Source organism: Xenopus tropicalis, chromosome 3 (genome assembly GCF_000004195.4).
Source record: "Xenopus tropicalis strain Nigerian chromosome 3, UCB_Xtro_10.0, whole genome shotgun sequence".
Classification (NCBI taxonomy): Eukaryota; Metazoa; Chordata; class Amphibia; order Anura; family Pipidae; genus Xenopus; species Xenopus tropicalis.
In genome coordinates, this window is record NC_030679.2 from 20,063,196 (window position 1) to 20,076,462 (window position 13,267).

The 13,267-nt window shown below is 39.3% G+C and overlaps 1 protein-coding gene across 2 annotated transcripts; it reads left to right on the top strand.

Annotated features, from left to right (window-relative positions):
• Nucleotides 1–355: 355 nt before the first annotated feature.
• npm1 (nucleophosmin (nucleolar phosphoprotein B23, numatrin)) lies at nt 356–10,687 on the top strand. Of its 2 annotated transcripts, NM_203552.1 has the most exons (11): nt 379–491; nt 5,274–5,356; nt 5,875–5,994; nt 6,105–6,198; nt 6,721–6,827; nt 7,664–7,707; nt 8,457–8,535; nt 8,981–9,070; nt 9,732–9,842; nt 10,105–10,179; nt 10,513–10,582. In NM_203552.1, exons 1-11 carry the CDS (start codon nt 431–433, stop codon nt 10,561–10,563), a joined length of 915 nt encoding a protein of 304 aa, NP_988883.1. In that variant the 5' UTR covers nt 379–430; the 3' UTR covers nt 10,564–10,582. The 2 variants fall into 2 exon arrangements, with proteins under 2 accessions (XP_012814195.1, NP_988883.1); XM_012958741.2 differs by lacking the exon at nt 8,981–9,070 and having other exon boundaries at nt 356–491; nt 10,513–10,687.
• Nucleotides 10,688–13,267: the final 2,580 nt, after the last annotated feature.

The window sequence follows — 13,267 nt, forward strand, 5'->3', positions numbered from 1 at the left end:
GCAGTTTAAAACCAGTAAACATGTCTAAAGCCCGCATATGAGAACGTTACTAAAATTAATTATTACATTAATTATACACAAAAAGAGTTCAGGGATAGAGATCCCCTTTAACAATCTCTGCTATGGACACAGGCCTACACAACGTGAACTCCTTGCCATTATCTTACAAACAAGCACATGGTGGGTCACGTTAAATTCCTATAAACCCACAGCTCGTTTTGCGCAATCACATACCTCACAGCAGAACGTGTTTAGCCAATCGTAAACTGCGTTACTTGTTTGAGGGAAAATAGCCCCGCCTTTCTATGGCGTGAAATCTCGCGAGAAAAAGGCCCGTACATATAGAGACACGTTGCGCGCCATTAGTTCTCAGAATCCGTCCGTGCCGCTGTAGAGTAGAGGGGGTACATCTGAATTGAATTGGAACAAAATGGAAGACTCCATGGATATGGATAGCATTGCTCCCCTGCGCCCTCAGAATTTTCTCTTTGGTATGTATACAGTACCAGGGGTTTTGAAACTCGGCCACGGGTTTTTTTTGGGAAATATTATATAGACGTCACACGTTCCGCTGACTTGTTCATGGCTCCCCGGTGTCCTGCTTTTAACGGGACAGCCCAGTTTTGCGTCACTCAGCCCGCTGTCCCGGGCTTTTGTTGGAATGTCCCCGCTCCTTCCTCACGGTTAGACTGCTCCTGGGCGCAGGAGCCGAAAGCATGGATTCATTGCTGCTGCCCTTTGCCTTTCTATGGCTCCCCTCCTGCTACCACTACCACATTATGTGGAATATAGATTCCTTCTCCCTCCCCCAGGTACAAGCTGCACCAAATGAATGCTCTTTAACTGCTTCCGCCTCCATCTCTCCTTCATATTACCTCCCTACCCAGAGTTATCCTAAACTTTGAAGCCAATATTGCTCCAGTTTATCATCTATAATACCACCTATATCTATAATACCACCTGCAGGTTCTGTTAGCTACAACTCCCTGCACCCATCAATATCTAACATACATTGTACAGCTCCTATTTAGCTACAACTCCCTGTAACATGTGCCATTGTTTCAATATCTCCACGTGTAAATAGCCATGTGCCTATCAGCTGGAGCTGCCATTCTTACCTCTGCACTTATCATCAGGAAGGAAGAGTTAAATATATATAGATATATATAAAATAGTCTAGATAGATATATCTATCTATCTAATCAAATAGTTAAGAATTTTAAAACTAATTTCCTTTTTCTCTGTAATAAAATAGTACCTTGTAATTGATCCCAAGATATAATTAATCCTTATTGAATGCAAAACAATCCTATTGGGTTTAATTAATGTTTTGTTGATTTTTTTAGTGTATTTAACGTATGGAGATCTAAATTACAGAAAGACCCCTTATCCAGAATACCCTTGGTCCTGAGCATTCTGGATAACAGGAGATAGATAGATATAGGTAGATATATTCTCGATAGATAGATAGATAGATAGATACAGAGATATATCTCAGGTTCTCTATAGAGAACCTATCTCTGTATCTATCTATAGAGAATATATCTACCTATATCTATCTCCTGTTATCCAGAATGCTCAGGACCAAGGGTATTCTGGATAAGGGGTCTTTCTGTAATTTAGATCTCCGTACCTTAAATCCACTAAAAAAATCAATAAAACATTAATTAAACCCAATAGGATTGTTTTGAATTCAATAAGGATTAATTATATTTTGGGAACAATTACAAGGTACTGTTTTATTACAGAGAGAAAGGAAATCTGTTTTAAAATTCTGAACTTTGATTAAAATGGAGTCTATTGGAGACAGGCTTTCTGTAATTTGGAGCTTTCTGGATAACAGGTTTCCGGATAAGGGATCCCGTACATGTGTTTCAAAATAAATAAAAAAAAAATACACACAAGTGCCATAAATATCCCATAAAAGATATCTTTATAAATGGTGCCTGTTCATGTAATTTGTCACATGACTTGCATAAACTTGTGTATTGTAATAAAGTACCCACTGTTGTAAAATGAGGATATTCGAAGTCACCTTGGAGTTGGGCTATGGAATGTCTGATTTATAACACATGTAACACTTTTTTTGGCTGTAACCCAGCCAACTATGTAGAAGGGACCAAACCGAGCTATGGTGTAGTGCAACTACAACCCACTGTAGCTGTGTGCAGTTCAGAATAACAAATGAGAGCCAGAAGGTTCTTGCAGTTGAACAATAGAATCAGTTTATTGTTAGAGATATGCATGGTTATATATCAATATGCAGGGTAAGTGTAATATACTCACAGCAGTTTAGCATAGCATTTCTCTGCAGACAGCACAGAGGGTGCACATCCATTCCTCACAACTCCTCTTGAGTCTGGCCAGGGTCCGTGCCACTGGTTCAGTTTATCCACCCTTTGGAACAGTCAGATTGGATACCACACTCCTCAGGTTGAACACCTCTAGCCCTCAGGCTCCCACAGCAACTCTGGATAAGGGTTCTGATACTGCCTGCCTTCTATGTCTAAGGGCTCTGGCACACTGGGAGAGCCCTTAACCGTGGCCCTACGCTAAGGCAACAGTGCCTGTCTGGAAGTGTACTTCCAAAACTACTTTATTTGGTGGAGCCAAACTGCCCTTGCTTCCTTCCCTCACTATCTCGCTTTCCTAGAAAGTGCTCAACACAACATGCTATCTAACTGGTCCTCATTCACAGGGTCCCTGTCACTGACTTCTCTAGAGTCGATGCAGACTCTACGGTAATCACTTTACTGGGTCCCTGTTGATCCCAGGCTCAGTGGAACTTCCACCTGGGTCAGCAGATGGAGCCAAAGAGAAAGCCACACCCCCCTGCTAAGCACTATATCAGTGTGCCAAGGGAGTGGTCTCCCTGGTAACCAATAAGGCACATATGCAAAACTCTAAACTGATACATGGGTCTTTGCCCAGTAACTGCACAAGCCAAGGAAGCTGCAGGGTTTAAAGCCATAGGGGCATGTTAACCCTATAGGTCCCTACATGTATTTTTTTTTTTTTTTTTTTACAGTAGAGGGGACTTTAATCACTATTTGACGATGCATGGAGGTACAAAGGGCAATGCATTGTAAAAGTGAGTTCTTCAATAGGTAGAAAGATGTACATATAAAGCAGTTAGCCCATGCAAGAGGTAGAGGGCTCTGTCTGAAAGAGCTTACAATCTAAGGTAAAATATGTGGCATAGAGCATGGAATTTAATAGAACATTTCTTTAGAAAAGCTTGAGAGTTCTTTTAAAGGCAGGAAGACTGGGAGACAGTTGGACATCATGTGGGAGTAAATTCCAGAGAAGAGGGTGCAGCCCTAGTAAAGTCTCATTTGTGAGGAGATAATGAATGAGGTGTTGCATTGATCAATAGAGCGTAACAAGCAGTTTGAGGAGTTCAGAGATGTAGAGCGGGGCACAGTTTTGAAATGCTGCATGTTGGTGCTTCTTTAGGCAAAATGGTGATATGGGATAAACACACAGTGGCATGGATTTTTGTATGTTCTTCCTGTGTCCACATGGGTATCTTTCCTGTCTTATAGAAACATACAGGTGGATTAATTGGTCATATGTATATAATAAACACTATTGTGATAGGGACAGACTAAGCAGTACTAGTGCAGGGACTGATGTGAATGGTGTGTAATTTCTAAGAGCATTAAAATATATTGGCACTATATAAGTGTTTTAATAATCTAGTATAAGTGTCTCCATAGACAAAGGGATGCTTTAAGCGCTATTTCATAATGAGCTTAATTAGGTCTTGATCTGAATACTTTTCTTTTAATAAAGAAATCCGTTTTGTTATTTTCAGCAATAAATACACTTAATCCAGTTTCACTTTAGTACTTCCTGTCAGTTCTGGTTCTGACAAGCAGATGGACTGATATATTTACCAGTCCACTGAGAAGCCCTCTGATGAACTGCTCAAAGAGTGTACTTTAAGGGCTCTGGCACACGGGGAGATTAGTCGCCCGTGACAAATCTCCCGTGTCTCAGGCGACTAATCTCCCCGGATTGCCATCCCACCGGCGAAAATGTAAATCGCTGGTGGGATGGCATAAGCGGCGGCGCGATTTCAGTGAGATCGCAAGTTTCCTCTCAAGGCAACTTGCGCGATCTCGCTGAAATCGCGCCGCCGCGTGTGCCATCTCACTGGCGACTTACACTTTTGCCGATGGGGTGGCAGGTGATTGCAACTCGGGGAGAATAGTCGCCTGAGACACGGGAGATTTGTCACGGGCGACTAATCTCCCCGTGTGCCAGAGCCCTAAGGGATTGGCACACAGTGAGATTTGTTGCCTGAGGTAAATCTGTGCTACTGCAGGCGACATTGATTGCTGCAAGTAAAACCTATTCTGGACATACAGCTTAATTGCAGGAAAAGCCTACCTTTGCATTTTACCATGAATAAGTTTTTGCATGGATCCTATGTTACGCAATGGCAAGGCATTGTCAGGAGATTTGTCACAAATCTTATCGTGCACCATTGTCCTTAGGAAAGTGAAGGGTTTGTTCAAAGGTAGACAAAGAACTCTGAACAAATGGCCCTGGTTATATTGTCAGAGGGATGGGGTTGACGTTCAGGGAAAGAATCCAATTAGTGCTTTATAATAAAGTCAAGGCAGAAAGATATATCTTTAAACCTAGCAGGTATCGCACTGCAGTAAATTTTAATGGAACTATAGGTAGACATGATACAGGGTGGATTACTGTTCTAGGGGGTATTATCGATTAGAAGAAAAAATTGAGGATTGAGTGATCATATTTTAATTTTTAATGTACATTTATTTCATGCCGCAAAGTTGACCCACACCTCTCCTGGCCTGCCCATCTGACATCGTCTGAGATGAGGGGTATGCAGGCGTAAGTCTATAAATATTGATGGCAAAGCAGGGTATATTAGGTTCATATATGTATTGTAAAGCTTGGCCTGAAGCTGCTCGTTAAAGATGTGTGGATGCTAGCTGAAATCTAGCCGTGGGTTTCCAGGGGGCCCATGCATCACTCGTGCCACTAGTATCCTGTGCAATATACCTTACAGCTTCATTAGGGCATACTATTTTCAAATGAATGGATTAATAAGTCTGTGCAGAGAGCATGCTTTGTATGTAGCATCCCAAGTGGGGAAACTAACCAGCTTTTCTATCAGGAAGGCTTGATATGAGGCATCATATTATCAACAAATTTACTGTTTATACTTAACTCCTTTAGAACATCACGTCTCCTAATCTATATTTTTTTTTCCCCACCCTTTTTTTGATTCACAGGATGTGAACTTAAAGCAGACAAAAGAGAATATTCATTTAAAGTTGAAGATGATGAAAATGAGCACCAATTGTCATTGAGAACGGTGAGTGAATGCTATATTGTGGAACAAAACCATGGCTTTATCAGCTTGAACTGTTTTGCTGCCAGTGCATCTGTCTGGCTATTTATCAGTTGGGCTGGCAGTCCCATGTACACTTGTTGATGAGCAGCTGACTCTAGAGTTAACCTCCAGAGTCAGCGGTTACCTGTGCCCTTTCTCCTTTTTTCCAGCCTGAATGTCTGCCCCTTTGGCTACACAACAGGGTATCTTAATTTAAGCTATATTAGTGTTTCTGCGGCAAACACACCAGTGTTATCAGTGCAGGGCAACCATACATTATATTTTAAATACTTTGATACATTATTTTTTGGTGTCACCTTTAAGTTAGGTGAAGAGTCTCTGGTTTTAGTAGGAATCCAGGTTATAAATGATTTAAAAAAAAAATAAATAAAAAAAAATGTCTTTGCCATTTGAGTATTGACAATGTGGGTTAAATTTTTTTTTATGATCAAAGGTAAATTTTGCCTAATGCTCTTGCCATTAACCCCTTATTGTTTCAGGTTAGTGTGGGTGCATCTGCTAAAGATGAGCTGCATGTTGTTGAGGCTGAAGGAATAAATTATGAAGGGAAAACCATTAAAATTACACTTGCCTCATTGAAGCCATCTGTGCAACCAACGGTATGTATGGGGTTCTTTTGATACAATTCCAGACCAAGACTTCTATAAGACACTATTGAGTGTTAACATTAATTTGTCCATATTGCTCACACTCCTGTTCTCCTTTATAGGTTTCTCTAGGGGGATTTGAGATAACACCACCAGTAATCTTGCGGTTGAAATCTGGGTCAGGGCCAGTATATGTCAGTGGGCAGCATCTTGTGGGTGAGTGTAATCACGTAATTGCATCAGTTTGCTTGAGGCTTGATTCTTTTCTGGGTTTGTTTTAACAATGCTAAATGATTTTTAATGCCAAAATGTGAACTATTAAACTTTATACAGTCTGTGTAATTATAGGAGACTGCACTGATTTAAAGGGGTAGGTTAGCTTTCAAATGTTTCCCAATTCTGTTTCCAGATAGAACCTTATTTCTGGTGTTAGTTTTTTTTTTTTTTGTTTTGCCATTTTTCAAAATAGTTTCAAGTGTTTCTCTGGTGTTTTGGTAATCCAGGTGCAGATTCTAAACCATTAGTTTGTTGTGTTCAATGACAAGTAGCTATTTAGGGTAAACTTTGCTTTAATTCACATGCATGTGTCTAAATCTGAGGGGGTGTAACTGGCATTTCTATCTTGTGGCATTCGTGGATTTGTAAAATTGGCACCCACTTTGGTTGAGTACGCCCAGATCCGATTGATGAAATGGTCATAATTGCAATAACATCTGTTTTTTCCCCTCAATGTTCTAGCTTTAGAAGATCTTGAATCCACAGATGATGAAGATGAGGAACATGATGTGCCCAGTCCAAAAAATGCAAAAAGGACGGCATCAGATGCTGCATCAAAGGTTCCTCGGGTAGGTTTAAATGTATTTAAAGTAGCAAAATAAACTGCAGACTCGCACCCCCCCTCTTTTAGTGCCTTTGAGGGGGGGGAACTGGAGATGGGAGCTGACCAATTCAGTGCAGTGCTTAAATGCTGACTAACTTGTACTAAGAAAAGAAGAAAACGCATTGCTTCTGCTAAAAAAAATGATCCTTTATTAAAGGAACAGTAACACTAAAAATGAAAGTGTTTTAAAGTAATTAGAATATAATGTGGTGTTGCCCTGCACTGGTAAAATTAGTGTTGGCTACAGAGACTCTACTATAGGTTTATATAAATTAAGCTGCTGTGTAGCCATGGGGGCAGCCATTAAAGCTGGAAAAAGGGAGAAAAGGCACAGGTTACATAGCAGATAACAGATAAGCTCTGTAGAATATAATGGGGTTTTATCTGTTATCTGCTAACTTACCTGTGCCTTTTCTCATTTGAATGGCTGCCCCCATAGCTACACAGCAGCTTTGTTTATATAAACTATAGTTGTCCTTCTAAGGCAAACACACCAGTTGTACCAATGCAGGGCAACAGTATATTATATTGTAATTACATTTATACACTGTCAGATTTTGGTGTTACTGTTCCTTTAAGTTAGCATGAGTGGCTCCTGCGAAGCAAACGGCCTGGTGTGTTTCGGGAAAAATAATCATGGGATAGACCTATGGTTTAAGGGTCTTTCCTGAAAAGTGTCAGGCAGTAGCCACTCAACTTAATAAAGTTTAATCAAATGTATTTTAGTAGGAGTGCAGTTTTTTCTTGTGTGGTGGGTTTTTTTGTTGTCTGTGATGTCTAAATTCTTGTATGTATTTGCAGAAAAAAACACGTCTGGAGGAAGAGGACGAGGCTGATTCAGACGAGTATGTATATAGTGTGCTTTTCTTTATGCTTTGAGAGGAATTGCACTTCTTCAGGCACTGTCCTTTTCCACTGTTGGTTGCTATCGTTCTTTCCCTTAGTTTGTGTAATATTTTAGCTGTTGCAGAACAGCTCTCCTGGCAAAGCAATGTCCCCAAAGCTAACTAAACAGATTGCTCTGTGTGACAATCACCCCACTGAGAGGTTTGAATGTTTTTTTAAAAAAAAACAAAAAACCCCAGTGATTGTAATTGCTAACCTGAAACCCAGGGCTGGTACTCTTGTTAGGAGAAAACCGCACCGACCCGGGGTAGCTGCAAAGCCATGATCCTTTACCTTCTGTCTTCACGCCGCTTGCACAGTAAAGTGAAAAGCCGAACTTTATAACAAAACTGCTTTTTTACTCTACTGCACATGTGCCAGCCTCAGGATTCCCCAGGACAGGCAAGAGATTGAAAAGGATTGCTCATTTGCAGCTACTCTGGGCTGGTGATTTCTCCTAACAGGAGCACCAACCTGGGGTATAAAGTAAGCGATTCTCTGAATAATGAAATGAGATTTAAAGTTCTTATAAGATTTTCAAATAAACATTTATTACAACAAGAGGTAAGATAGAAGAGGAGAGAGGGTGAGCCTGGGGGGAGAAAGGCAGACATGCACCAAGCTCCTGTTGCAGCAAGGCTTCCCAGATTTTGTCAAGTGTACCCATAATAACCATACAGTAATTCACCTGCTTTACCTTTTTATTTAGGGATGATGATGATGATGACGATGATGAGGAGGAGGACGACGAAGATGAGGATGAAGAGGATGAAACACCTGTTAAAAAGGTAACTTGGTGACATTTGTATTTTTTTTCACTTTTGTTAACTGTTACAATGCAGTTACATACAAATATACTAACTGCAACCGGCTGTGACATCTGACATGCAAAAATCCACCAATCACAGGGTAGTACCTCTGTGTGACTCTCCCCCCCCCCCCCCCCAAACCATTTCATATTTGTTGTGCTGACTAGTTTACAACTGTAAAATGGGTAGTTCACCATCTAGACATTTTGTTATGGTTTCCACTGTTTTCTAATAGTTTGTCAGAACATGTTTGTTGTTTTTTAGTTTTGATTCTTGTGGGGTGGGGTCATTGATTCTGTAAACTTATCTAATTTGTTTAGTTTGAGCAAAAGGCAGGTTTTGTACAGGTATCAGACAGCTTCAGCATGAATAAGTATCCAGTTCTTGTGTCTTAGGTATTTTTAAATTTGCATTTCCTTTATAGACTGACTTGCCTACAAAACCAAAGGCAGCTCAAAAGTTAAATCACAATGGGAAGGCTTCTGAATTACCCACACCACTAAAGACTCCAAAAGTAAGTGGGGGGTGCCTAAACTGGGGAGCTGGTAAATCTAATTTAGACTGGAATCCCTGAGAAGCTTGCAATCAGGGTTTGGGTTGAAACAAAGTTACAAGTTTAAGTTTTACTTACACAAGGTCATTTTAAAAGTACCCACAGATCTTGATTATGCACTTTAAGCAATGTTGAAGCTGCTTCTACTTGATAACTAGCAGAGGTAGGGCCCCTGGTGTGCAACCCACCAGGAAACAGCAGTATCTACTGTTGTCTGTCCTGTACCATCTCTGATCCCCTCCAATATCAGATTTTAGATCCAGGGCCTTCTGTCTTCCTGTTTGTACCCAGGTAACTTGTGTGCCCACTACATAAACAGCCAAGTGTACAGAGTTCTATATCGTGTTCAGCCAAATTTTATTTTATTTATTTTTAAAGCAGTTGTCCTAAGATATGTATTCAAAAGTTCCCCCCAGGAAATGCCCCTAGAACTAAACATTGAGCTTGGGGAAGGCCTTTGAAACTCTGGTAAATGTGCCAAACCATATTACATTACAAAATTAAATATGCAGCCATTTCATGATTTTTAAAGTTGCTTAAAGTTTTGAAGATTGGGTGGAGTTCCCCTTTAAATGTAAATATTCTGATTTTCTGTTAAAAGTTTTTTTTTTTTTCTCCTTAGACTCCAGAGCAGAAAGGAAAGCAGGATACAAAGCCTCAAACACCAAAGACACCAAAAACGCCTTTGTCTTTTGATGAAATAAAAGCAAAGATGCAAACTTCATTAGAAAAGGTAATCTAAGTATGAATATAATTTTAATCTGAGCCAATATCAAGCTATCCTGAGGATAAGAAATTTACTTTGTTTTTTCACATCGGCCAAAAAGCTTAAACGGTTCAGTGTAAACATGCCTAACATTAATTCAGAACACTACATCAAGTCAATGGTTACTAACTGGTAATGGGTTAGAGACCTGCAAAGGAAATAGTAGTGTTCTGGCTATTTTAGACATTTTAAGATGTTAAAATGTGCATTCTCACTTTTGTTTCCTCAGGGCACTGTTCTTCCTAAAGTGGAAGTAAAGTTTGCAAACTATGTGAAGAATTGCTTTAGGACAGAAAATCAGAAGGTAAATTTTAAGGCTTTCGGTGCTTAAGAATTTGTATGGTTTATGGTAAATGCTAAAGACCCTTCAGCATGAATTGCATCACTAATGCAGCCTTACACAGGCAGAATTTATGAATTGATTGAATGCTGTAATTGTTAAACTGAGCTCTAGTCTGAAATGTATATTCAGTAATCTGAGTTAAGATGCAGTGTTCAGGCTGTGAATTTCTGTTAATGTACTATCAATCTAAAAAAAACATTTAAAAGTTGCACCTGTCTGTTTTTGCAATCATAATTTATTTTTATATAAGATTTTAAATAGTTGAAATTAAAAGCACTACATTTTTTTTTCCAGGTAATTCAAGATCTTTTCAAATGGAGACAGTCCCTGAAAGACTCAAAATAAACCTGCCTCTTGTTATCAAGTTGTTTGTTCTTGTTGTTGGTTTTTTTTTTAACTGTTGGGCCCGGTCTTTGAAATGTAAGATTGCATGCGTTATTAAATAAAGTTGTTCTTACATTAAGTTTAACCCTTTCACTGCCAGCTGTTTTGGACAAAGCAGAACTTCTACTGCCAGACAGTTTTTGAACATTTTGCACGGTTTCACTTTAGGGGCCTTCCCTCTGGGACTTTAAGTTTACCCAGGAAAACAATATCGCTTTTTTCAGGACAGCCTAATCTTTCAAAATATGGTAGAATTTTTGTGTAATTTCAATTCTGTAACAAGATATAGGCTTCTAAATGTCTAAAAAATTAATATTTTCCATAATATAAACATTAAACATACACCAGAAACAAATTATATATATATATATATACATACATACGAGATTTGTCACTTGTATAGGTCTAAAACTCCCTGCAGTACACTACCAAATTTCCAAAGCACTGCTCCAGAAAGCTGCATACTCAAGGCCAAAAACTTCCACTAACAAAGTTTATCCCAGAAAATTATACATTTTTGGAAAGGACAGATTCTGGGGAATCCAGAATAGGTAGGACTGTCTGTCTGCTCCAAACTACCAAGTTGCAATGCTTTCCTCAAGTTATTGGGTTTTTATCAATTTTGAAGTTTTTTGTGAAGTTTTTACTAGAAGGGTAGAACAACAGAATCAAAGGGGTATCTTAACTTTACACACAACTTTTCTCAAAAGTTGACTCTTAAGATATTCTATAAACATGCAGAGTTCTAAGCTGCCTGGAATTCTGATGGGTCTACTTATTTACCAACAATTTGTAGACTCAACCTTCGCAAGTTTGGCAAAATACACTTGCAGTATTGCATTAACATTTAGTGAGACACCCTTGCCATCTCTAAGGGGCAAAGATGTAATTACAGTGGAAAAATGAACCCAGCTCCACACACTAACTTGGCTCAAGGCTTCAGAGCAGTGCCATAGCCCTTAAAATTAGTATTAAGGATAAAATTGGTACCGAAGTGCATTTCTTTAGGCATAATTTTGCTTGTTTTCTTGCTGAGGTAGTTTCTCTTGTTACAAACGAAGTGTAGGCAGTTAGGTGGTAAGTGGGTTAGCAGTTGGCTTATATCATATCTTTGTTCCTTTATGTAAACATTACAGCAGCTTTAATGAACGATGCCAAAAAGGCATAATAAAAATGCACTAAATGGTGCTAATAAGGTTTTATGGGCTAATTGGTTATAAAGTTCAGCTCTGGGAAAAAATAAAGGTTAATAGTTTCAAAAGTTAAATCCATGCATACCAATAAAAGTTCACTGCACAAAATGTTGAATACAGTGGATATCAGCAGTGTACACACCCCTGGTAAAATGTCAGGTTCCTGCGCTGTATAAAAATGAGACAAAGATATAATTTCAGAACTTTTTCCACCTTTAATGTGACCTATAAACTGTACTACTCAATTGAAAACTAAACTGAAATCTTTTAGGTGGAGGGAAGAAAACAAAAAAAAAAACAAATGTGGTTGCATAAGTGTGCACACCCTCTTCTAACTGGGGATGTAGCTGTGTTCAGAATTAAGCAATCACGTTCAAAATCATGTTAAATAGGAGTCAGCATATACCTGCCATCATTTAAAGTGCCCCTGATTAACCCCAAATACAGTTCAGCTGCTTTAGTTTTCCTGACATTTGTTTAGTTGAATCCCACAGCAAAAGCCATGGTCCCCAGAGAGCTTCCAAAGCATCAGAGGGATCTTATTGTTAAAAGATATCAGTCAGGAGAAGAGTACAAAAGAATTTCCAAGGCATTAGATATACCATGGAACACAGTGAAGACAGTCATCATCAAGTGGAGGAAATATGGCACAACAGTGATATTACCAAGAACTGGACGAGAAGAAAACTGGTCAGGGAGGCTACCAAAAGGCCTACAGCAACATTAAAGGAGCTGCAGGAATATCTGGCAAGTACTGGCTGTGTGGTACATGTGACAACAATCTCCCGTATTCTTCATATGTCTGGGCTATGGGGTAGAGTGGCAAGACGAAAGCTTTTTCTTACGAAGAAAAACATCCAATCCAGGCTACATTTTGCAAAACCACATCTGAAGTCTCCCAAAAGCATGTGGTAAAAGGTGTTATGGTCTGATGAAACCAAGGTTGAACTTTTTGACCATTACTCCAAAATCCGATTGAAAATCTGTGGGTTGATCTGAAGAGGGCTGTGCACAGGAGATGCCCTCGCAATCTGACAGATTTGGAGTGTTTCTGCAAAGAAGAGTGAGCAAATCTTGCAAAGTCAAAATGTGCCATGCTGATAGACTCATACCCAAAAAGACTGCTGTAATAAAATCAAAAGGTGCTTCAACAAAGTATTAGTTTAAGGGTGTGCACACTTGTGCAACCACATTATTTTAGTTTTTTTTTGTTCCCTCCACCTAAAAGATTTCAGTTTGTTTTTCAATTGAGTGGTACAGTTTATAGGTCACATTAAAGGTTTTTGACTCTGCAAAAATGATTGCCAGGGCTTCTGTTACATCTGTCGCAGCCAGACACTTTCTCTGGCTTAAACATTGGTCAGCAGATCTTACCTCCCAAAAAGTCTCTGGTTTCCATTCCCTTTTTTGGGAAGGTTCTCTTTGGTACCGACCTAAAAATTTTAGCCAGGCTACATGAGGCAAGAGCACTC